The sequence below is a fragment of the Mus caroli genome, unplaced genomic scaffold (genome assembly GCF_978045245.1).
Source record: "Mus caroli unplaced genomic scaffold, Mus_caroli_1 scaffold_15, whole genome shotgun sequence".
NCBI lineage: Eukaryota > Metazoa > Chordata > Mammalia > Rodentia > Muridae > Mus > Mus caroli.
The window spans coordinates 16338303-16361301 of NW_028227270.1; the positions used below are offsets into that span (position 1 = coordinate 16338303).

A 22999-nucleotide genomic window follows, 5' to 3' on the forward strand; every position below is an offset into this window, starting at 1 on the left:
TGATATTAGTGGAGTTGTTGCAAGTATTTCTCCACTTACAATGATGTTAGCTGTTGGCTTCCCATATATAGCATTTATTATTTTGAAGTATGCTCCTAGTCCAGCTCTTTAGAGACTTTATCATGAAATCATGTTGGATTTTTTCAAAGGTTTTTCTGCATCTATTAAGATGACAAGTGATTTTTTATCAGTAAGATAAATTGTGCCATTTATTGCATTTACTAATTTACATAAATCGAACTTGGTCAACATGGATAATCTTTCTGATGTCTGTCTGTTGAGTTTACAATTATCTTGTTGAGCACTTTTGAAATTGTTATCCAACACCAAGTGGTCAACCCTCAAAACATAAAAGTAACAGGTTGTGTTTATATATTAAGGAATATATATATGTATGTATGTATATGTATATATGTATATATAAACATATATATAACAAAGATATCAGTTTTATGTATATGCAATTAAATAAAAAGTAGTAATCTCAAAAAGAAAATTGTTTTAAAAAGGCAAAGTTGGAAGGGTGCAAACTGGCAGACAGGTAGAGTTGGAGAAAATGAGAAGTAGATATATTTCATTATATACATGTATAAATTTTAAAATTAAAAGGGAGCTAGAAGGTTGCCTATGCAGTTAAGAGCACTGCTTGATCTTCCAGAGGACCCAGGTTCAGGTCCCAGTACCCACATAATAGCTAATAACCATGCATAACTTCAGTTCCAGTCCATATGCTAAACGCATGTGGTGCATAGACATACACCCAAGCAAAACACCCATACACATAAAACAAAAATTATAAAACCTCAAAACATTTTAATCAAGCTGTGGTACCACATGACTTTAACCTCTATACTCAAGAGGCAGAAGCAGGAAGATCTCTGTGAGTTCAAAGCCAGCCTAGTCTAAATAACAAGTTCTGTGCCAGTCAGAGTTACATAGCAAGATAGTTTCGATAAATAAATTTTTAAAAATAAAAATAAAAGACCCAGTGACATCCCTTTAAAAATCATATATTTATATGGTGCACTCAAGCTTCTGTCTTGAAAGGCAGAAAACAATGTCAGCTAAAATTAAAGCAGAAAGAAAAAAACAGACAAGTGAAGTCAAACAAGCCACACTTTCATTCACTGAAACATTTACAAAGTTGATATACCCAAGCAAGGTTGAGAAAAATGTCATAATTAATAGCAAAATAAAAACACTACAGATCTTATAGAAGTACTTTTCTGATAATAAATTTGGAAAAAAATGCAATGTACCAAAACTGACACAAAGATATTTTTAAAATCTGACCTTTCTTATCACCACTAAAAAAAAAAAAAAGAAACATACTTTAGAACTTTTCAACAATAACTTCAATCCTAGATTTTATTTCAAAGATTGTAAAAAAAATAACACTATTCTTATACCAACTCTTTCAGAGAAAAAGAGTAATATCTTCCAACTAATATCATGTTAGCATTACCTTCACACCATAATATAGGTCAATATTCTGTACAAACGTACATATATAAGTCATAAACTAAATTTTCACAAATTAAATTAAGTAACATATTAAAGGATTAAAACATCATGACTAGCAGGGTTTATTCAATGGCAACCATCTCCTACAACTCTCTTTTTTAAATTATGCATAAAATTTTCAACATCTAGTCATAATTTTGAAATTACATACAAACTAAAAAACCTTAAGGTAATACATTAAACCACATGGATTTCCATATAAAATTTGCATGAAGATACAAATACAATTAGAGGATTTCTATTGTTGAGCATGAAGATTTATGATAAAGATGTGAAGATTGATATAGTGTATGATTTCTTAGATTATTGTGCAACTATAATCCAGAAACAGATGCATACATACACAGTCACTTGGTTGATTAATACATACACTTTCCTGAAATTCAGTACTAAAAAGGCACTCTTTTTCAATGAAAACTATATAAAAGTATATAAAATGGTGCTCCCACATGTAGTATTTAAATATATGTGTAATTATACAAATGATACATGAGCTTAAAAGATGAATACCTTCTCAGTCATACATGAAAATTAAGTGTTTACTGCTCTAAAGGTGGTTGAACCTGGAAGAATGGAACCAAACTATGAGCTGGGCTATTGCATGAGACCTTAGTCAACTTTATTCAGAGCGCCGGACAACTTATTCTCTGATTGTTAAGAAGAACCACGTGACTAAATTACATAATCACAAGGACAAGCCACAAGTGGCAAAAACACGTTTTTCCATAGAGACATTAAAAACAAGTAACAATAGCCAATTGTAATTCATACTCGAAAGTAAACTCACTCTATCTGCCATACCTGGGAGGGGCGTGAAGTGCATTCCAAGAACAATTTCCTGTTTTTACAGAAACCGAGGTCACAAGCCTCTGTTTTGTCTTGTTTTCTTGGAGTCTCTCACAAGCACCCAGAATTCCTCCCACATGATGACACCAATCTTAGACCACGTTTGACATCTGAGGACTGGTAAGATGGGTCCGTAGGTAAAAGTTAGGCTGCCAAGCCTAACTATTAGAAATCAATTTCAGGGCCCCACATTGTGGAGGAATAAAACTATCACAAGTTATCCTCAGTCACTGCCCGCCCCACCCGCCCCCCCCACACACACACACAGGGACTCAAATGCACATGCACACACACACAGAGATATACACACATGCACATGCTCACATGGACAAATAAACATGATATAGGAATGTAATAAAAATGAGTAAGAATCACAGATATAATTTTAAAAAACAAAATAATACATCATTTAGAAGAAATCATACAAGGATGTCTTCATGATTTTAAAGCAATGGTTTCTGAAGCAGACCAGAAAAAAAGCACAAATCACAAAATAAAAAATATTGGTAAATAAAATAGTTTAAATTAAAATCTCCTACTGATCAAGATATACCATTAGAAAAAATGAAAAACACCGACTAAATAAAATATGTGTAAAGCATATATTCAGCAATGGAATTGCATCTAAAGCAAATTAACAACCATTATAAATCAACTTCACAAAGACAATTCAGTTTTTTAATTGGGGGAAAAATACCATAGACTTGGGCATGGTGGCACACACTTGTAATGTAAGCATTCAGGAAGGCTGACACCAGCTATTACAATTCAGTGAGATTCTGTCTCAAAATAACTAAAAGAAGAAATAAAATATAAATTTAAAAATAAAATAGAAAAAAACCAACTAATGAATAGATACAACTGGCCCATAATCGTATTAAAATGTTCAATAGCATTACTCAACAAGAAATTCAAATTACACCTGCAATTGTATGTTTCGATACACCTACCAGTATGATAAAAATAGACAATGCTAAAACATCAAGAAAATGGAATAATCAAAATTTTCACATACTGCTGATGGTACAACTATTTTGAGAAAATGTCTGGCAGCACTCAGTAAAGCTACACATATGTCTGTACATGACACAGAAACTTCATTTCTGGGCATGCACTCAAGAGAAATGATTGCTTCTAGCTACCAAAAGAATTATGTAAGAATGCTAATAGTGATTTCATAATAGCAAATATTAGAATCGTCCAAACATCCTTCAACATTAGAACAGATGAGTAAATTGTGGTATAGTTCACACATTAGAACATAATTCAGTAAGAAATAGAACAAAATATTGCTACATAAAAGCCCACATAAGTGAGTTCACACTGTAGGATTAGGCATGGTGGATGTAAATCCATCTTCTCACTGTTGGGAATGAGAGGTCCAGGGATATGCTAGAAATGTTCATATTTTGATTATTTAAAAACCATATAGAATCCTAGACTAAAAAATTGTAAACATCAGTAGATCTAGTCAATAACTTGCTTTTAAACGTTAAAAAGTGAAAATAATACATATGCTTATACAAGTCAACAAAAATACGTGAATGCAAGCCCTGAGCAGTATATGAGTTCAAAGGATTTCACAACATGACCTCTGTATCTAGAAAGACAGCAGATGTCACAAGATTTAGTCTGATTTCTAAGAATCCAGTAAACAAACAAGGAAAACTTTAGGAGCAAAACTACAAAAGTTTTATTATTGTACATGATAACTGATGTGTTCATGTTAAGATAGTATAAATAAGCACTTGCTGTGGTTTTTTTTCAGACCAGTAGCAGGAGCTGCCTATAAAAATTCATTTTTCAGGTCCTATCCCATACCTACATAATCTGAAACACTGAGATAAGATACAAGAACTTGTGTTTAACAACTCCATTGGACAATTCTGACACATATATGAGAAATGGGCTGGAGAGATGGGTCAATGGTCAAAGCACTGGCTGCTCTTTGAAAGGACAGGTTTTCGAGCACCCACATGGTGTCTGACAACACTCTAACTCAAGTCCCAGGGGACCTAGCACTCTTTTCTAGCCTGCTTGGTCACAAAGTATGCATGTGATACACAGACACACATGTAAACAAAACACCCATACACTTTTAATTAATTAAGTTGAGAAATAATGTTATACAGGAAACTAGATTTTAAACCTATAAACATATACAACAATTGCATTTTTATTCATTGTAAATACCTTATAATTTATTGAGATAAAAATCAAATGAGGATCCGGAGTTATAATAAAGAATTTGAAGGAAGCTGGCAAGCTGATTTTAGGCCTATTCAAGGAGACATCAAAATGAGTATCCTCAGTAGGCAGATGGAAATATAGGTCTAAAAAGGAGGTTAGATCCGAATTATAGATCCACAAATAGAACAGATGAAGTAGTTAAAGCCAAAAGAATTTACAAACTGCTTTATACTACTAGGTCTTAGAAAAACAAAGATTATGAAATAGTTTGATATTGATGTCAAAAATGTATAATATAGACAGAAGTTCTCAAATTTTCAATCTCAAGATTCTCCTTCCCAGTGTCCCTAAAAGCCAAGAAATTAACATACGCACCTACTAACTAAAAAACAACAAAGACCTAGTACATGTATTTTTATAAAGAATATATTTGCAAACACAGATGGCACATTTGTGCAAACCTCATGTCTAGCTAAGTAAAAAATGGTGAGAGCCCTATCTCTTGTTTCATTCGATTTACTGGAATAGGCTGCTTTGATGCAGTATAATTTTTAAAACTCTGGCCTTGCACAGATAAGTAACTAGGAAAACTTTTTAGTGAACTTTCTGGATAATTGTGAATATTTTTCTTTGCTATTATACCAAAAATAGTTTTCAACGTGATATGTCGTCATATGAATTATGAGGACTTATCAAACTCTCTACACTCAGAACAAAATAAAAATGAACAAAGCAACCAACATCTAGCAAGACAACAATGAAAATGGCTGTGGCTGTTATTTTCACAGATAGGAATCTTGTGAAAATCTCCAAGGTGCTTCGACTATGATTTGGGAACTGCTAATTTATAGTTGCAACACAGGCAATGGTTCAAACTTCAAAAACTAAACAAGCATATGCCCTACATGGTATTGGTATTCATTCTGCCTAATTACTTTCTGCCTATTCTTTAATCTGCACCTTAACCATCCCTCAGAGACTCATTCCTATCCCTTTGAACCAAGTGCATGCCCTATTAGCCATCGTTGCCTCCTGGTGTTCATGAAACCCAGTGTGTAGATTTTCACCTCTGAATCTTTGCTCTCACAACTTCATTCAAAAACAATTTCCCTGCAGACAGTCAAATGACTCATGTTACCTCATCTCATTCAAGTATCTCCTCAAATATCCCTTGACTATGAGGTCTTATTTATTTTTATTTACTTTATCTACTTTTGTGTGCATATGGAGGAGCCCATGCCACAGTGTACGTGTATAGGTCACTGGACATCTTTCAGGAGCTGGTTCTCTTCTTCCACCACCTAGGCCTCAGGGAATGAACTCAGATTGTCAGGCTTGACAGCAAGCACTTCTACCTACTGAGCCATCTCACCAGCCCAAGGAAGGGCTTACTTAACTTCTTTAAAAATGACAAGCATCCTAACTTTAATCCTTGACACTTCATATTCTCTGTTTTCTGTATCATCTTTCTCTACAGCATTTGTTTCCATCCAGCATATTATAAAATTCCTTTTTTTATATATAACTATCTTTTTCCATCTAAAACCTCCCATAAGGGTGAGGTCTTTTTTTTTTCTATTCCATACTACATTATTACTGCTAAGAACAGTGCCTCATGTTGTATCTGGAGTGTTTTAGATGAGTTATATCAATAACTCACTTTTTTTTATTGGACACTACATGCCAGGCACACCATATCTTAGTAATGAGTATTTGTTGAACCAAATGCACACTGAGTCCACATCTGCCCCAGTAAGCAAAGATGTAAAAAGAGAGGTTGACAACTGAACTTCAGAACATAACATTTAAGGGACAAAGAAATTATGACATCTCCAAGCTAGAAATTCTGTTAGTCATCTTATAACTAAATGATCTAGAGTTGTCGCCAATCTACATAAGCATCCAGTCTTCCAGCAACTTCTTTTCTAGGAACAACAGTTTAAAATGAAGACGTTCCCAGAGGTACCAATCACAGAACGTTCACCCGTAACTTCAGGATTTTATTTTTGTTTCCTTCATCACCATAGTAATTCTAGAAATCAGATGGGTACACACTGTTCCTCCAAAGCCATGTCACTATGTGCTCTAGTCACTGCTCTCCTTTGATCTGGTCTCGAGGGTTAACTGACATTTCAATAACATTAGAATTCCCAAGATACTAGCATTCTCATTAACATGTCTGATATGGATATTAGTGGTATGCTTGAAAAGAAACACAAGAGAATGAACTGCTGCAGGAAAATCATTAAGTGCCTCTGTCAAGCTACACAATCCATTAAAAAACACAAAACAAAACAAAAACAAAGAAGTGAACAAGAAAAATATTTCCCAAATACCATCCTACCATCAGACACGTGTTCATTGGTCAACATGGGGCTTTTCGCTTGGTCCTCTACAAAATGTTGGAAGGCATCTTTGTTGAGATTGAATTGTTTCCAGCCCTGTATATATTTGGAAACAGACTCAATGCAAATGATTCAACAACTTATATCCTCATAAGGCAACACAAGGGTTTGGGGGGGGGAGAGGAGTGGGGAGCTGGGGACAAGAAAAGGAAAAGGGTGGTATGGGAGGCAGGGAGAAAGGAAGGGACAGGAAAGAGGAGGGAGTAATGGCCATGTGAAAGCAGAGCCAGAAACTGAGTAACGCATACACATATTACCAAGGATTGCTGCCCTCAACAGAAACTAGGAGAGAGAAGCCATAAAAGACCAGCTCTAACAGCCATTTAATTTGCAGCTCTTGGACAAACACTTTTTTTTTAATTACTGATTTAAGCTACCCACTCTACAATACTTTACTTATCAGTCCTAGAAAACTAATGCAATAGTGAAGTAAATAATGAGGAGTAACATATCTTCCAACTAAGGAATAATTCAAAGGATTTATAAAGTTACTTTTCCATGAAGGGATGAAGTGTAAGCCCTGTTCCTTAAATGTGAACTCATATGCAAAATTTCATTGTATAAAAATGACCTCATTGCAAAGGATACACCACAGAGAGGGATGTATAAAGCATACTTCAGAGTAGAATATTTTCACAAAAATCCATGTCCGCAATACAATGCAATGTAAACAAGATGCAGACCTGAAAAGGTGTAATTTACAAATAGAATTCTATTTCTGTGGTTTTCTTTCAGATGATAGATAGATAGATAGATAGATAGATAGATAGATTCTAGTATAATCATAAGAAAACATGGGGGGAGGGCATGGGGGACTTTTGGGATAGCATTGGAAATGTAAATGAAGAAAATACCTAATTAACAAATTGCAAATAAAAAATACCACACACCAAAAATAAATAAATAAATAAATAAATAAATAAATAAATAAATAAATAAATGTAAAATAAAGGACATTTTTAAAAACACCTGGCTGATATTCCTTTAAAATATCAAGACCATTAAAAACAAAGAGTATCTAGAGAAACTGCCCAAATCTAAAGCAGTCTAAAGGATGAGAAAAATCAAACACAGTATGGTCTCTGACATGTAATACTGAAACACATAAAGAACATCACATAAATACTAAGGATATCTAGATGGAATACAGATGTTGATTAATAATGTATACATTTCCCTTTATTAGTTGTAACAAATGCCCTCAATGCTAATGTAAAATGTAAGTAACGGGCATATGCGATCCCTTTGCAATATTTCATATCTTTATGTTAAGTCTAAAATACTCTTGATGTTCATTAAAAAATAAAGTAAATCAAGACCAAACACCAAGAGAATTCACTTCGCCACTCCCACTGTAGTCACTTTATGCTGAAAAGTCACCGTTCAGAACCATTCTATCAGCTCAGAATGTAGCACTATTCATCATGGTCATTCATTCAGAGATGTTATATTTTCCCTCCTCACTACACACAATTGTGGGGGCTCAGAGTGATAATAAACACAAAGTTCCTATTGACCTTTCTATTTTCTGATGTAACTGTATTTCTTTTCTCATTGCTATGACCAAACATATGTTTTTTGAAAAAATTTAAAAGGAGGGAGGTATAGAAATACAGTTCATAGAGGCCAAGAAGGAATGGGAGTAGGAATAAGTTGGTCAATGATGCCAACTAAGAAATACAGAAATGGAAATGCCATTCCTCAACCCTGTGTCTCCTTTCCCCCATTTTATCATTCAAGGATCCTGCCCATGGAACAGTGCTGTTCACACTCAAGAGTGGGACCTTGCTTCTCAGGTGAACTTCTCTGGACGCAGCCTCACAGACACCCAAGGGTTTGTTTCATAAGTGTCCTCAAGTGTTGTTTAATTCAGTCAAGCTGGCAGAAGAAATTAACTACCACAGAGGTTTTGGAAACTTCTGACATGATCTATTGCACATAGTATCAATTATGGATCCCATAGTGTCTTAGGCTAAACGCTTGTCAATGAAAGTTTAATGGGCAGATTGTAAGTACGGGTATATGGAAAAAAGAAAATAACCTACACTTTTGAAGAGACACTTATTAAACATCTTCCCCCCAATGACCAGTAACATAATAAATGGACTCTCCCAAGAAGTCACAGGACTTGAAGAGTAAGAATTTCTTCCCAAAAATACAGAAGAGCAATATATGTACAAAAGAATTTACATAGGGGGACTGAAATAATTGAAAACTGAAGGAATAGTTGGGAGATGCCATTCACCCAAGTACCTGATAGTCACTTCTACCTACACAGGCATCAAGCATCTCAAAGTAAATATATCTTTCCAGCATCGATTCCTCAAATTAACTACACCTTCAGAAATCACTTCAAAATTCTTGATCCTTGGTATTATGCAACAGAACAACCCTAGGTCCCTTCTCTTCTTCAAGCTGCCCCGCAATGCTCTCCTCTACCCTGTATATACAGGCACATACACAAACTCTCATATGCTACTGAACATTTCTTAAACACTGTTTTGTCTTCCTAATCCAACTGTTCTTTTGATTCTTATTCCCCTACTTGTAACTACACTCACACAAAAGGCCTCCAACTGATTTCTCCTCCTGATTTTTAAGCTCTTCTGTTCAAAAGCACCTTTTCTTCAAACACTTCTTGGGGCACATCACAAATGCCTTTTGACAGTCTGCAGTAATGTATACAACTTTTGTAACTCCTAGAGTACTAAACTAGCACTCTGTGTATTCCAGCACACCAGAGGGAATATCCAACTACTCCTTTACATTGGCGTCACACTGCCCTGCCTTCCCACCACATAACTGCCACATTTCCAAATATCTTCCCATCCTTGAATCACTGAGAGCAATCATGTGCACTGAGCAACCCTCCTAACCTAAAACCTAAAGGGAAAAATAAAGCCCATCGTGGTATTTAAAGCAATTTGCCTCAGATTATCCATTATCAAGCAGAAACACAAGAAAAATAAAATCAAAACTATATGGGAAATGAGGTCCTACAAACCCCAACCCTAAATTGGTTCCCATCTCCACTTACATCCTTTCTTTAAATCCCTTCCCTTCTTGTTTACTGTAGGGTTTTTTTAAATCTTGGCAAAATAAAGAAGTGAAAAAATATACAGTACCTATAGATGTCTCACTGAGAACTTAAATTTTCATAGTATACACAAAGAAAAATTTCAACTAATACCAATTTTTTTACCATAGATGCATCCCATAATTTATTTACCTCACTTAGCTGCAAGAAAAAACAACTCTGCTTAAAAACTGATGAAACATGATCAAGAAATATTGCCTTTGGTTAGGAGAAACGGCTGAATCTGAATACTGATTTGAATTAAAAGAGATTGTTGCCCATTGATTTCATTTAAAGTTGCTAATCCCCTTTTGTGCAGATAGAATACTAGTTCCAGTTTCCCCCTCTAAAACCACTGGAGTTACTACCTAAGTCCAGAAGGGAGGCTGAACAGTGCCCCCCAAAGGGTTAACAAAGACGCCTCCCTGCTTGCTTCCAAACCTTCTAGCAGATTTCCAAGTCACCACCCTCCATCTCCCCTCCAGGGTCCAGAAAGAAACATGGCGGCCCGCACCTAGCAGCACCTCCTACAGGCTCTTCAGTACTCGAGTCCACATCGTAAACATCGTTGAAATGAAGAATAGTCAAGTTATAGGAGTCCATGTCTCCTGACTGGTTCCCCTGGGTTTTGGGGGAGAGTTCTTCCCCAAGCTTTGCAGGCTGAGGGGGTGCCAGAGCAGGTGGCTCTTCCTCGGGGGCCTCCATTTCTCAGGCACAGTCTAGGACGCCTCTCTCAGAACCTCGGCAGCCCTGTTCGCATGCGCAGGACAGCAGCTACGGCATGCACAGATGACAGAGGGAACATGCGTGGGATGGCAGCCAGAGCATGCGCAGCACTTGCAGGGCCTGGTCCATGGGTTGAGGCCTCGGCTTCTCCTCTGTTCCCTGGCCTCTCAAGCCCTGTGCTTTCCTGACTGTGCCTAAGGCAAGAAGTGGCTGTCTTGTTGCCTGACAGCCGTTGAGACCCCAACGGAAACCCTGATGCTCCTTGCTTCTTCTTTGGCAGAATGAGGTCATAGTTGTAGGAGCATAGTCAACACTTGTCTCTTTCTTATCTTTCTTAATAAATATTTTTCCACTGCAGTAACCCGCCTTTATTTATTTTTTTCAGAAAAATAGGACACCTGTTAAGGACCTCAAATACTTATGTTTTAACATCGAAATTATTGATTACTTTCTGTCTGAGGCATCCTGAGTATACATTAATCTAATAACTGAACCCAGACACTTGTGCCTGGTGCTGATTCCAAAAAGAGAAAAACAGACCCAGTTCTTATCCTGGGGAACTCTACATCATTTCACCTTGCCTCAGCCCTTTTATTTCCAGACTAAGCTGTAATCTTCGGGCCTCCTTTCTGCCTCTCTCATAATCCAAATGTCATTTCCTTCCTTCAGTTTTATTTACAAGCCAGGCAAGTCACAACTTGTTTTCTGATTTACCACGTGATTCTTCACTCGTAGCTTTCTTAAATCTAACATTCTGACCCTGAAATGTAGTTCTGTGGACTCTGACGGGCTTTTTATTTGTTTGTTTGTTTGTTTGCTTGCTTGCTTGCTTGTTTTGTAGAACAGAGCAAGTGAAAAGACTAATGCTTCTACTGAGTTACATTTTACACAGTTATTGTGGCCTGATGGAATTCATCCAGGCGATCAGTAAGGTACCCCAGAGTGCTGCAACCCCTTGGAATATTGCCAGCCAGACATTTGCTCAATTGAACTTGGATTAAATGGATACATCAAGAATACAAAGTGCCAACTTTGAAAATAAGAAAAATAAAATTTGAACAAATAAATGAAATTAAAAGATTGGGAAGTGGCTAAAACTCCCTCCTGTAAAACTAAAGGCCAACAATATTTATACAGAGCAGGCCAGTCTATTTTGTAAAGTTTGTATAAGCAAATTTCCATAGCCAGGCAACAAAAAAAGATAAACATATAAACTTACTGTAAACATGGGTATAAAAAGAATTCTAAACTAAGTCTAATACTTTCAAAAAGGTAAATATTGCTTCGTTTTCCTCATCAATCATAAGAATTTGCAACAACAAAAATCTATCACCATAAAATATCTTAAAATAGAAAATCAAGTTCTTAGTAGCAAATTGTGCAAGAAATATTTGATAAAGTTAAGCAGTTACTATTTAAAAACTTGCAGCTACATAAGGAAAGAAATGGTCTTTCTTATTTCATTAAGGCAACAGCAAAATTCTACAAAACTAACTTTAAATATGTTCCCATAAAACCATCAATAAATTAATATGCCTGGCCCTATCACCACCTCTGTTTTAACAGATCATTGAGTATTAAGACATTTAAGTCAATAGAGAAAAATTATGCCATCTATATATACAACAAAGGATTAATATTTAGAATTCATGAACATTAGATACAAATTAATCAGGAAAAAAATAAATTGGTCAAAAAATGGGCTAATGGACTTTCAAAACAAAGAGTTCAAATAGCTAATAAGTTTTCAATATCTTTACCCATAAAAGAAATACAAGCTAAAACTATTCTTCAATTCCATATCATTACAGTCAGAATGACTATCACCAAGAAACAAATGCTGATGAGGAGATAGGGAAAGAAGCTCTAACACACTATTAATGGTATGGCTACTATAAAATCGGATTTAAAAAATATAATTAATTATCACTCTCCTTATGTATATATGATATTCCACATGTAGAAAATACCAAGGTATCCAATACAAATAAATAAACTACATCCTTTTCTATCTTCACAATATCCTGTCAATCTAAAATTTTTTAATTAGAAGTTTGTTTTGAAAAGTAAATACAAAAGTACTTCTATTATTGAGAATAGTTTTCGCTATCCAGGCCCTCTTAGAAGGGAGAACAAAATACTCACAGGAGGTAGAAAATGGGAGGAACTTGGGAGGAAGAGGGGGAGGGGAAGAAGGGGCAGTATCAGGTATGAGAGAAGACAGGAATGATACAGGAAATTAAACAGAGGTGTGTAGCAATGGGGGGTGGGGGATAGGGATATCCACTAGCAAGTCCCAGATGCCAGGAAAGCAAGAGGCTCCCAGGACCAAACAGGAATGAAATTAGCTGAAATGCCCAACAAAGGGAAAACCTGTAGAGACCATATTCAGAGGTTGGGCAAGGCCGCCGGTTGAGGGATGGGGCCACCTGCTCATCTCCAAATTTTTAACCCAGAATTACTCCTATCTAAAGGAAATACAGGGACAAAGTTTGGAGTAGAGACTCAAGGAAAGGTCACCCAGAGACTGTCCCACCTGGGGATCCATCTCATATGCACACATCAAACCCAGACATTATTGCTAATGACAAGAAGTGCTTGCTGACAGGAGCCTGTTATAGCTGTCTCCTGAGAGGCTCTGCCAGAACCTGACAGATGGTTCCAGCCAACTATTGGACTGAGCACAGGAACCCTAATGGAGGACTAAAGGAGCTGAAGGGGTTTGCAACCCCATAGGAAGAACAATAATATCAACCAACCAGACTCCCCAGAACTCGCAGGGACAAAGCCACCAACCAAAGAGTGCACATGGAGGGACCCATGGAACAGGCTGCATATGTAGCAGAGGATAGCCTTATCTGACATCAATGGGAGGAGAGGCCCTTCGTCCTACTGTAGGGGAATGGCAAGGCAGTAAGATGGGAGTGGGTGGATGGGAGAGCAACCTCATAGAAGCAGAGGGAGGGGGGATGGGGGTAGGGGGTTTGCAGAGGGGAGACCGGGAAAGGGGATAACATTAGAAATATAAATAAATAAAATACCCAATAAAAAAAGTAAAAATAAATAAATAAAATAAATAAATAAAAAAGTAAATACATATATGTGTTTGAATTCATAAACTAGTTCAGCAAAGAAAGGACCCAAATATAGCTGTCTCTTGTGAGACGATGCCGGGGCCTAGCAAACACAGGAGTGGATGTTCACAGTCAGCTATTGGATGTATCACAGGGCTCCCAATGGAGAAGCTAGAGAAAGTACCCAAGGAGCTAAAGGGATCTGCAACCCTATTGTTGGAACAACATGATGTACTAACCAGAACCCCGGAGCTCTTGTCTCAACAATCACATCTAAGTGTTGCTGCTAGTAAAACAAATGAGGCTGTAACTAAATGGAGACCTGTTCTGGGTATGTGGAATTGAAGGTTTAATCTTTTTAAGGCTATCTAAATTGATCTATAAATTAAAATTCAATACAATTTGATCACTTGATGCTAGCTTTTATGCAGAAAATGGAAAACTTATTCTAAAATTCTCAAGAAATAAGAAAGATCTGTATGATAAGAACTTCAAGTCTCTGAAGAAAGAAATTAAAGAAGATCTCAGAAGATGGAAAGATCTCCCATGCTCATGGATTGGCAGGATCAATATAGTAAAAATGGCTATCTTGCCAAAAGCAATCTACAGAGTCAATGCAATCCCCATCAAAATTCCAATCCAATTCTTCAATGAATTAGAAAGGGAAATCTGCAAATTCATCTGGAATAACAAAAAAACCTAGGATAGCAAAAGCTCTTCTCAATGATAAAAGAACCTCTGATGGAATCACCATGTCTGACCTAAAGCTGTACTACAGAGCAATTGTGATAAAAACTGCATGGTACTGGTATAGCGACAGACAAGTAGATCAATGGAATAGAATTGAAGACCCAGAAATGGTCACTTGATCTTTGACAAGGGAGCTAAAACCATCCAGTGGAAAAAAGACAGCATTTTCAACAAATGGTGCTGGCACAACTGGCTGTTATCATGTAGAAGAATGTGAATTGATCCATTCCTATCTCCGGATACTAAGGTCAAATCTAAGTGGATCAAGGAGCTTCACATAAAACCAGAGTCAGTGAAACTTATAGAGGAGAAAGTGGGGGAAAGCCTCTAAGATATGGGCACAGGGGGAAATTTCCTGAATAGAACAGCAATGGCTTGTGCTGTAAGATCGAGAATCGATAAATGGGACCTCATAAAGTTGCAAAGCTTCTGCAAGGGAAAAGACACTGTCAATAAGACAAAAAGGCCGCCAACAGATTGGGAAAGGATCTTTACCTATCCTAAATCAGATAGGGGACTAATATCCAATATATACAAAGAACTCAAGAAGGTGAACTCCAGAAAATCAAATAACCCCATTAAAAAATGGGGCTCAGAGCTAAACAAGAATTCTCACCTGAAGAACACCGAATGGCTGAGAAGCACCTGAAAAAATGTTCAGCATCCCTAATCATCAGGGAAATGCAAATCAAAACAACCCTGAGATTCCACCTCACACCACTCAGAATGGCTAAGATCAAAAATTCAGGTGACAGCAGATGCTGGTGAGGATGTGGAGAAAGAGGAACACTCCTCCATTGTTGGTGGGATTGCAAGCTTGGACATACTACTGGAGGATACCGCAATACCTCTCCTGGGCATATATCCAGAAGATGTTCCAACTGGTAAGAAGGACACATGCTCCACTATGTTCATAGCAGCCTTATTTATAATAGCCAGAAGCTGGAAAAGAACCCAGATGTCCCTCAACAGAGGAATGGATACAGAAAATGTGGTACATTTACACAATGGAGTACTACTCAGCTATTAAAAACAATGAATTTTGAAATTCCTAGGCAAATGGTTGGACCTGGAGGGCATCATCCTGAGTGAGGTAACACAATCACAAAAGAACTCAAATGATATGTACTCACTGATAAGTGGATATTAGCCCAGAAACTTAGAATACCCAAGATACAAGATACAATTTGCAAAACACATGAAACTCAAGAAGAACGAAGACCAAAGTGTGGACACTTTGCCCCTTCTTAGAATTGGGAACAAAACACCCATGGAATTGGAAATGTAATTGAGGAAAATACGTAATAAAAAATATTAATTTTTTTTTAAAAAGTCTTAAAAGATAAAAAAAAAAAAAAAAACCACCCATGGAAGGAGTTGCAGAGAAAAGTTTGGAGCTGAGACAAAAGGATGGGCCATCTAGAGACTGCCATACCCGGGGATCCATCCCATAATCAGCCTCCAAATGCTGACACCATTGCATACACTAGCAAGATTTTGCTGAAAGGACCCAGATATAGCTGTCTCTTGTGAGGCTATGCGGGGGCCTAGCAAACACAGAAGTGGATGCTCACAGTCAGCTATTGGATGACTCACAGGGCCCCCAATGGAGGAGCTAGAGAAAATACCCAAGGAGCTAAAGGGGTCTGCAACCCTATAGGTGGAACAACAATATGAACTAACCAGTACCCGCCAGAGTTCATGTCTCTAGCTGCATATGTATCAGAAGATGGCCTAGTGGGCCATCATTGGAAAGAGAGGCCCATTGGTCTTGCAAATTTTATATGCCTCAGTACAGGGGAACTCCAGGGCCAAGAAGTGGGAGTGGGTGGATAGGAGAGTGGGGGGGGTGTATGGAGGACTTTTGGGATAGCATTGGAAATGTAAATAAAGAAAATACCTAAGAAAGAGAGAGAGAGAGAGAGAGAGAGAGAGAGAGAGAGAGAGAGAGAGAGAGAGAGAGAGAGAGAGGAGAGAGAGAGAGGAGAGAAAGGGAGAAAGGGAGAAAAGGGGAGAAAGGGAGAAAGGGAAAGGAAGGAAGGAAGGAAGGAAGGAAGGAAGGAAGGAAGGAAGGAAGGAAGGAAGAAAAAAAGAAAGAAAGAAAGAAAGAAAGAAAGAAAGAAAGAAAGAAAGAAAGAAAGAAAGAAAGAAAGAAAGAAAGAAAGAAAGAAAGAAAGCACACCATAGGCTCATATACCTATGCTTATTCAACAGGGAGTGGTACTAATTGAAAGGATTAGAAGGATTAAAGGTTGCAGCCTTATTGAAGGAAGCATGTCACTGGAGGTAGACTTTGAGGTTTCAAAAGTCCATGCCAAGTCCAGAGAGTTTCACACCCTCTGCTTGCAGATCAGGATGTATCACTCATCTATTGCTTAAGTGCCAGCACACCACCATGCTCCATGCCATGTTGATAATGGATTAAGCCTCTGAAATGGTAAATAAACCCTCGATTAAATGTTTTCTTTTATAAGAAAGAGAGAGAGAGAGAGAGAGAGAGAGAGAGAGAGAGAGAGAGAGAGAGAGAGAGAAAGAAAGAAAGAAAGAAAGAAAGAAAGAAAGAAAGAAAGAAAGAAAGAAAGAAAGAAAGAAACTGGAAATTTCAAACTAAGCAAGGTTTTTATTTTTAGTTCATTTTCTCTAATTCTATTAGCATATCAGAATATTTTCTCTAATTATTTGTTAAGTTTTTGGTCTCTGATAGCCAACATCTGAACTCACTTGAGATCCCTCCTTTTCCTTTGAAATGGTTCATTCTTGTTTCTTTGCATGTCTAATTATGTGAGGTTGAAAACTAGAGATCATATTAATGTTGCAATGACATAATTATACTGTGTTGATTGAAAATTGCCCTTGAGCCTTACTGGCTACTCTGCTTGGGTTCAAATTGCAGAGTTTGTCTTCTCTCTGTTAGGTAACTTCTGATGTATAATCTTATGGTTTGCATTGATCCCCAAAATCATTAGTTTCGGTATTGGTGTATACCTGTACCTATGTAATGTAAAGATCATCCAAAGATTTAGACAGTCATGATACCAATGTGTGAGAGCTCATCCTAGATTTGACTTGTCTCTAAGCACACATCAGCACTTTCCGGATACTCCATCCTCCTCAGATACTGCCTTTCTTAAAAGCATAGGAGAAGTTCAGAAATTTAAGAGCTCTTCATATTTAGATGTGGGACCTTACTCTTTGTTATTACTCCATGAAGCATTTTCTCTTTAATTTTCCCACCACATTTTTTTAGCCATGAAGTAAAGGGGCACCTTGAATTGATAAGGCTATGGTTTATAGTTAAAGTTTTCTAATTACATGCACCTACGTCTGGAGAAACCCATCAGGCCAACCCTCTTCTCAAAATAAGCCACAACTTTACAATCTTTACCCCTTCATGGTGTAATTTTTTTCAAGAAAAAAAATCTTGCCTCCATTTTCTATTTCAAATGCTTTCTGATGTTTTCAATTTATTGCATTTTAAAATGTCCAGTTATAATTATCATTTATTACATGAGTCAAAAATCTGTCTCACTTCATTTACTAGAAATTTGATGTTTTATTTAACAATTTCCCATAGTTGGAAGTTCTTTTAAAGTCCATTACTGATCATGTTTTTAAAACATACACTGCTTTCTTGACTCAATAGTCAATAACATATTTAAATTCGCGTATTGAGGTCCATGACCTGGGAGAAAATGGCCAACAGAATCATCTGATGGCCTCAGAAAATTTAAATCATATAGAGAATATAAAAATTGAAATAAAATCAATGTAGAGTATGATATTCACTTTAGCATTTCTGAACAATATCAGTGATTATTGTTGCCGCTACTGGCTTGCATTTATTGTTGCATATCTACATCCATCTGCCCCTATTTCTCAGCTTTTCAAAGCAGTGGATAACTTCCTCGAGGTTACATTAAGAACCAGATCACCACATCACTTACATTTGGCTTTGCTTGGGCTGATTTCACTGTTTGCCTCCATTATTTTTGCATTATAAATTGTTACCCTACACACATCTGGGTCTTAAAGTCGACACTTCAGTTGCACAATGTTTACATCAGTGCTGCCTCATTCAGGATGAGGCCCATAAGCAGAGTGATGAGAATGAGTCACGCTTGGCTTTTTCGTAGTTTTCATACCCTTGCAGCATTCATATCTCCATTGTTTATCAAAAATTTATTAACAAGAATGTATGCTACTATAGTTAAATGTATTTTACTTCATATATCAAAGCCATCTTAAATGAGAATAAATTTGAAAATTTGACTCAATAACCTCTCTTGTCCTTTAGTATTTAACACTTCAAAAGAGAAATCTAAAGTCATATTTTTGTTATTTGGCAATTGGCATATTTTCCCCATATTTGGACTTATAGGATTTCTCTCTTTCTTTCAATCCTAACACTTGAACAATTTTTGCCAGCATGTGAGTGGGTACAGAATTCTGTTCAATCATATTTACCTGACTTTTTCAATACCTGTGCATAGATGACAGCATTGAGAGACCTATACTAAACAAATTGCTAATACTTCAATGGTATAATAACTGGAGGGAAGCATTTATTTAAACTTGTGGGTAGGGATTCTCTGACACTCTTTTGACCTCTGTCTCTAAAGGAGGGCGTTCCTGCCTTTGATATATAAAAACTTTTTAAAGGCCAATTAGTGGCAAGAATAATGGTTGGGTTTTATGAGAATTTTGGTTCCTGAAGAAAAAATATAGGATGTACCCCATTCCTTAACATGTGTGTATTCTCCATATCATAGTCAGAAAAGTGACAGTGACCCCTGACCAGGCAGAGGGATGGGACATTGATCAGCTGGAAATGATCACTCTATTTAACTAACGATGTGGAGACTTTCACCACATGGGCTAGAGTACTGACTCAACCAGCCCATCCCTGTTTCTTTATCACTGAAGTCATGTGACATTTTAATCTTTCCCAGTGTCTTTCAAACAAAAATGTTAAATGTATTGAAAAACATGGAAGTGCAGACTAGAAGGTAATAATGACAAGTTTCTCTTACTATATATTATCAAATACATAAAAATTTATTTAAAGGAAATTAATTTGGCAGTGAGGGATATCATATATCATAAAAAAGAAAAAAGCAACAGGGAAGCCAGTTATTAAGCTATATAATAACCCAAGTGGACTAGATATCTCCCCCTCCACTCCAGGTTCCTAAGAACCACTAAGAAATCTGAGGGGTTTGTTGTTTTGTGTGTGTGTGTGTGTATGTGTTTGTTTGTTTGTTTGTTTTTTGGTTTTGTTTTGTTTTGTTTTGTTTTCTAAGTCAGAACATTACTTTGCAAACAGGACTGTCTAAAAGAAAACTCTGAACTGTTCAAGGTAACAAGACAGCCACCAAACTCAAACATTATTGTGGCTGCCAACAAGAGCTTGCTGACAGGAGCCTGATATAGCTATCTCCTGAGAGACTCTGCCAGTGCCTGACAAATGCGGAAATGGATGCTCTCAGCCATCCATTGGACAGAGCACAGGGTCCCCAATAAAGGAGCTAGAGAAAGTACCCAAGGAGCTGAAGGGGTTTGCAGCCCCATAGGAGGAACAACAATATGAACTAACCAGTAACCACAGAGCTCCCAGGGACTAAACCACCAACTAAAGAGTACACATGGTGGGACTCAAGGCTCCAGCTGCCTATATAGCAGAGGATGGCCTAGTAGGACATCAATAGGAGGAGAGGCCCTTGGTCCTGTGAAAGTTCTATGCCCCAGTATAGGGGAATGCCAGGACCAGGAAGTGGGGGAGGGGGATAGGGGGTTTTCAGAGGGGAAACCAGGAAAGGGGAGATAACATTTGAAAGTACACTTGATCGTAGCCAAAAGGCCGAGGAATGGTTTGAAATTAAATAAAGAAAATATCTAAGGAAAAGAAATAACCATGCTACAATCCACAGACCCAAATGAAAAAAAAAAAAAATCTCACTGGTAATTCTCCCTGAGGTTTGTGTCTAGCTCTGACTCTACAGAGCCTTTCCTATTGGAAATGAGGTACCCTAGATATGTATCCCTTTGTCTGCTTGGGCAGGATGCATTGTCTGTGGGTTCTACTGAAACTTCCAGTCCATTTGATTGAATGTTTCCTAGCCATTTGCAACTCTAGTTTAAACCTTGTCTGTGTCACACCACACTAGCCATTTGCCAGCCACCACTTCTTTGTTGACTCTTTTTTTAAAAACGTCTTGGCCTCACTAACCTTGTCTGGAACAGCCACTTCTCTGGCAAAAATGGGTTCCTTTAAGGACATTTGTGGGCTTGCCAAGTTGAAACATACTGGAACAATCCTGTTGGGGAAGGCTGTCTACAGAGCCTGAGCCTGAGTGGTCCTTTGACCTATGTGCATGCACTGAAGTAGTCTGGCTATTTACTACCCAGTCCTTCCCTCCTCCCCTCCCTTTCTTCTCTCTCTCTCTCTCTCCTCATTCTCTACCCTGTCTTCACCTTTCTCATAGCCCATACAATAATAGTTACATGTAAGAATAAGTCCTTCCTATCCTAGCCTCAATCTTCTCTTCTTATAAGTTTACTACTGAGTCCTGTACATCTTCGAGTACACAACTCTATACACAGACCTTTCTGAGAAACCATACAATGCTTTTGGTGTCTATGTGTGAGTGGGATTTTTATGGAACTGTCAGGTTGCCTGTCATTCTGCAGACTGTCCTTTTTGCTTTCTCAACACTGAGTTCAAAGAGGCATCAGCATTAATGTCCAACTACCTCTATAGTGTAATTCTGCATATTATCCTAGAATAATAGATATAGTTATTGAAACCATTTCCCCAGTTCAGATATTTAGATTATTTTTAGTGCCCAATAGTATATTCATACGACTTCAGCCAAAGTGTTAAGAGGCTTGCCTTCTTTTCCTTCATCTGAGGATATAAATAATACTTCAGAAAGATATAGGAAGAAACAAAGTTGCTGGGTTATAAAGTAGGCATATTTACATCATTTATTTATTTTTATTTTAAAATGCTGAAGATAGAACCTAGGGTCTTGCACATACAAAGCCAACACTGCTTCTTATCAGAGTGAGTTCCCCTCCAGCCTGAATTTACATATTAAAAATGCTTCAGAATTTCTTTCCAGACTATAAGTAGGCTGATGATTTATTAAAGTGCTTGGGTACCCATCCCTGGTCAGGTTGACATTACTATACTCTTCAGTGTGTTCTCATACGACTTCCTCATTTTGATGGAGAGGAATCAGTAGTGTAGAGACTGGTAAGTTACCCATATTCCTATAAGCGATGCTCTCATAAACCCTAATGAACACATAATTAATACAACTCTCTCTCTCTCTCTCTCTCTCTCTCTCTCTCTCTCTCTCTCTCTCTCTCTCACACACACACACACACACACACACACAGAGAGAGAGAGAGAGAGAGAGAGAGAGAGAGAGAACCAAAAAAAACAAACAAACAAACAAAAAACCACATAAGAGTAAGAGGACCTGAAAAGAGGAAGAGGATCAGTGGAAATGGGAGGGGAACAAGAGAAAGCAATGAGTGTAAATCTGGTTGAAATACAGAATGCATGGATGCAAATGTCATAACAAAACCCATCATTATATATAATACAGAACACTTTTGAATGACATATGAAATTCCAAGTCTGTACTACTTGAATACTATTTTCATTTTAAGAAGAACACTGTGGCTATATGAGAGGGTACCACTGGGACAAATGGTTTGCAAGAACTTTCTGGACTGTTTTTTTAAACTCTCTGCAAATCTAAAATTATTCAAAATAAAATTAAAGGAGTTACAGAGACAAAGTTTGTAGCAGAGACAGAAGGAAGGACCATCTAGAGATTGCCCCACCCGGTGATCCATCCCATAAACAGCCACCAAACCCAGACACTAGGCAGATGTCAACAAGAGCATGCTGACAGGAGCCTGATATAGCTAGATGTCTCCTGTGAGGCTCTGCCAGTGCCTGGCAAATACAGAAGTGGATGTTCACAGTCATCCATTGAACTGAGCACAAGATCCCCAATGAAGGAGTCAGAGAAAGTACCCAGGGAGCTGAAGGGGTCTAAAGCCCCATAGGAGGAACATCAATATGAACTAACCAGTACTCCCAGAGCTCCTTGGAACTATACCACCAATCAAAGAAAACACATGGTGGAACTTGTGGCTCTAGCTATATATGTAGCAGAGGATGGCCTAGTCGGTCATCAATGGGAGGAGAGGCCCTTGGTCCTGTGAAGGCTCTAGGCCCCAGTATAGGAGAATGCCAGGACCAGAAATGGGAGTGGGTGGGTTGGGGAGCAGGGGGAGGAGGAAAGGGATAGGGGATTTTCAGAGGGAAAACTAGGAAAGGGGATAACATTTGAAATGTAAATTAAAAAATATCTTTAAAAAGAAAAAACCAC

General features: G+C 37.5%; 1 protein-coding gene across 1 annotated transcript in view; it reads right to left on the minus strand.

Moving 5' to 3' along the window:
* LOC110308343 (snake venom 5'-nucleotidase) overlaps nt 1-10752 on the minus strand; it is a 38708-nt gene extending 27956 nt beyond the window's left edge. Inside the window, exon 1 of the mRNA XM_021180810.2 lies at nt 10556-10752. Coding sequence (XP_021036469.1) covers nt 10556-10746 — 191 coding nt within the window. The 5' untranslated portion in view covers nt 10747-10752. The remainder of the gene's footprint in view (nt 1-10555) is intronic.
* Nucleotides 10753-22999: the final 12247 nt, after the last annotated feature.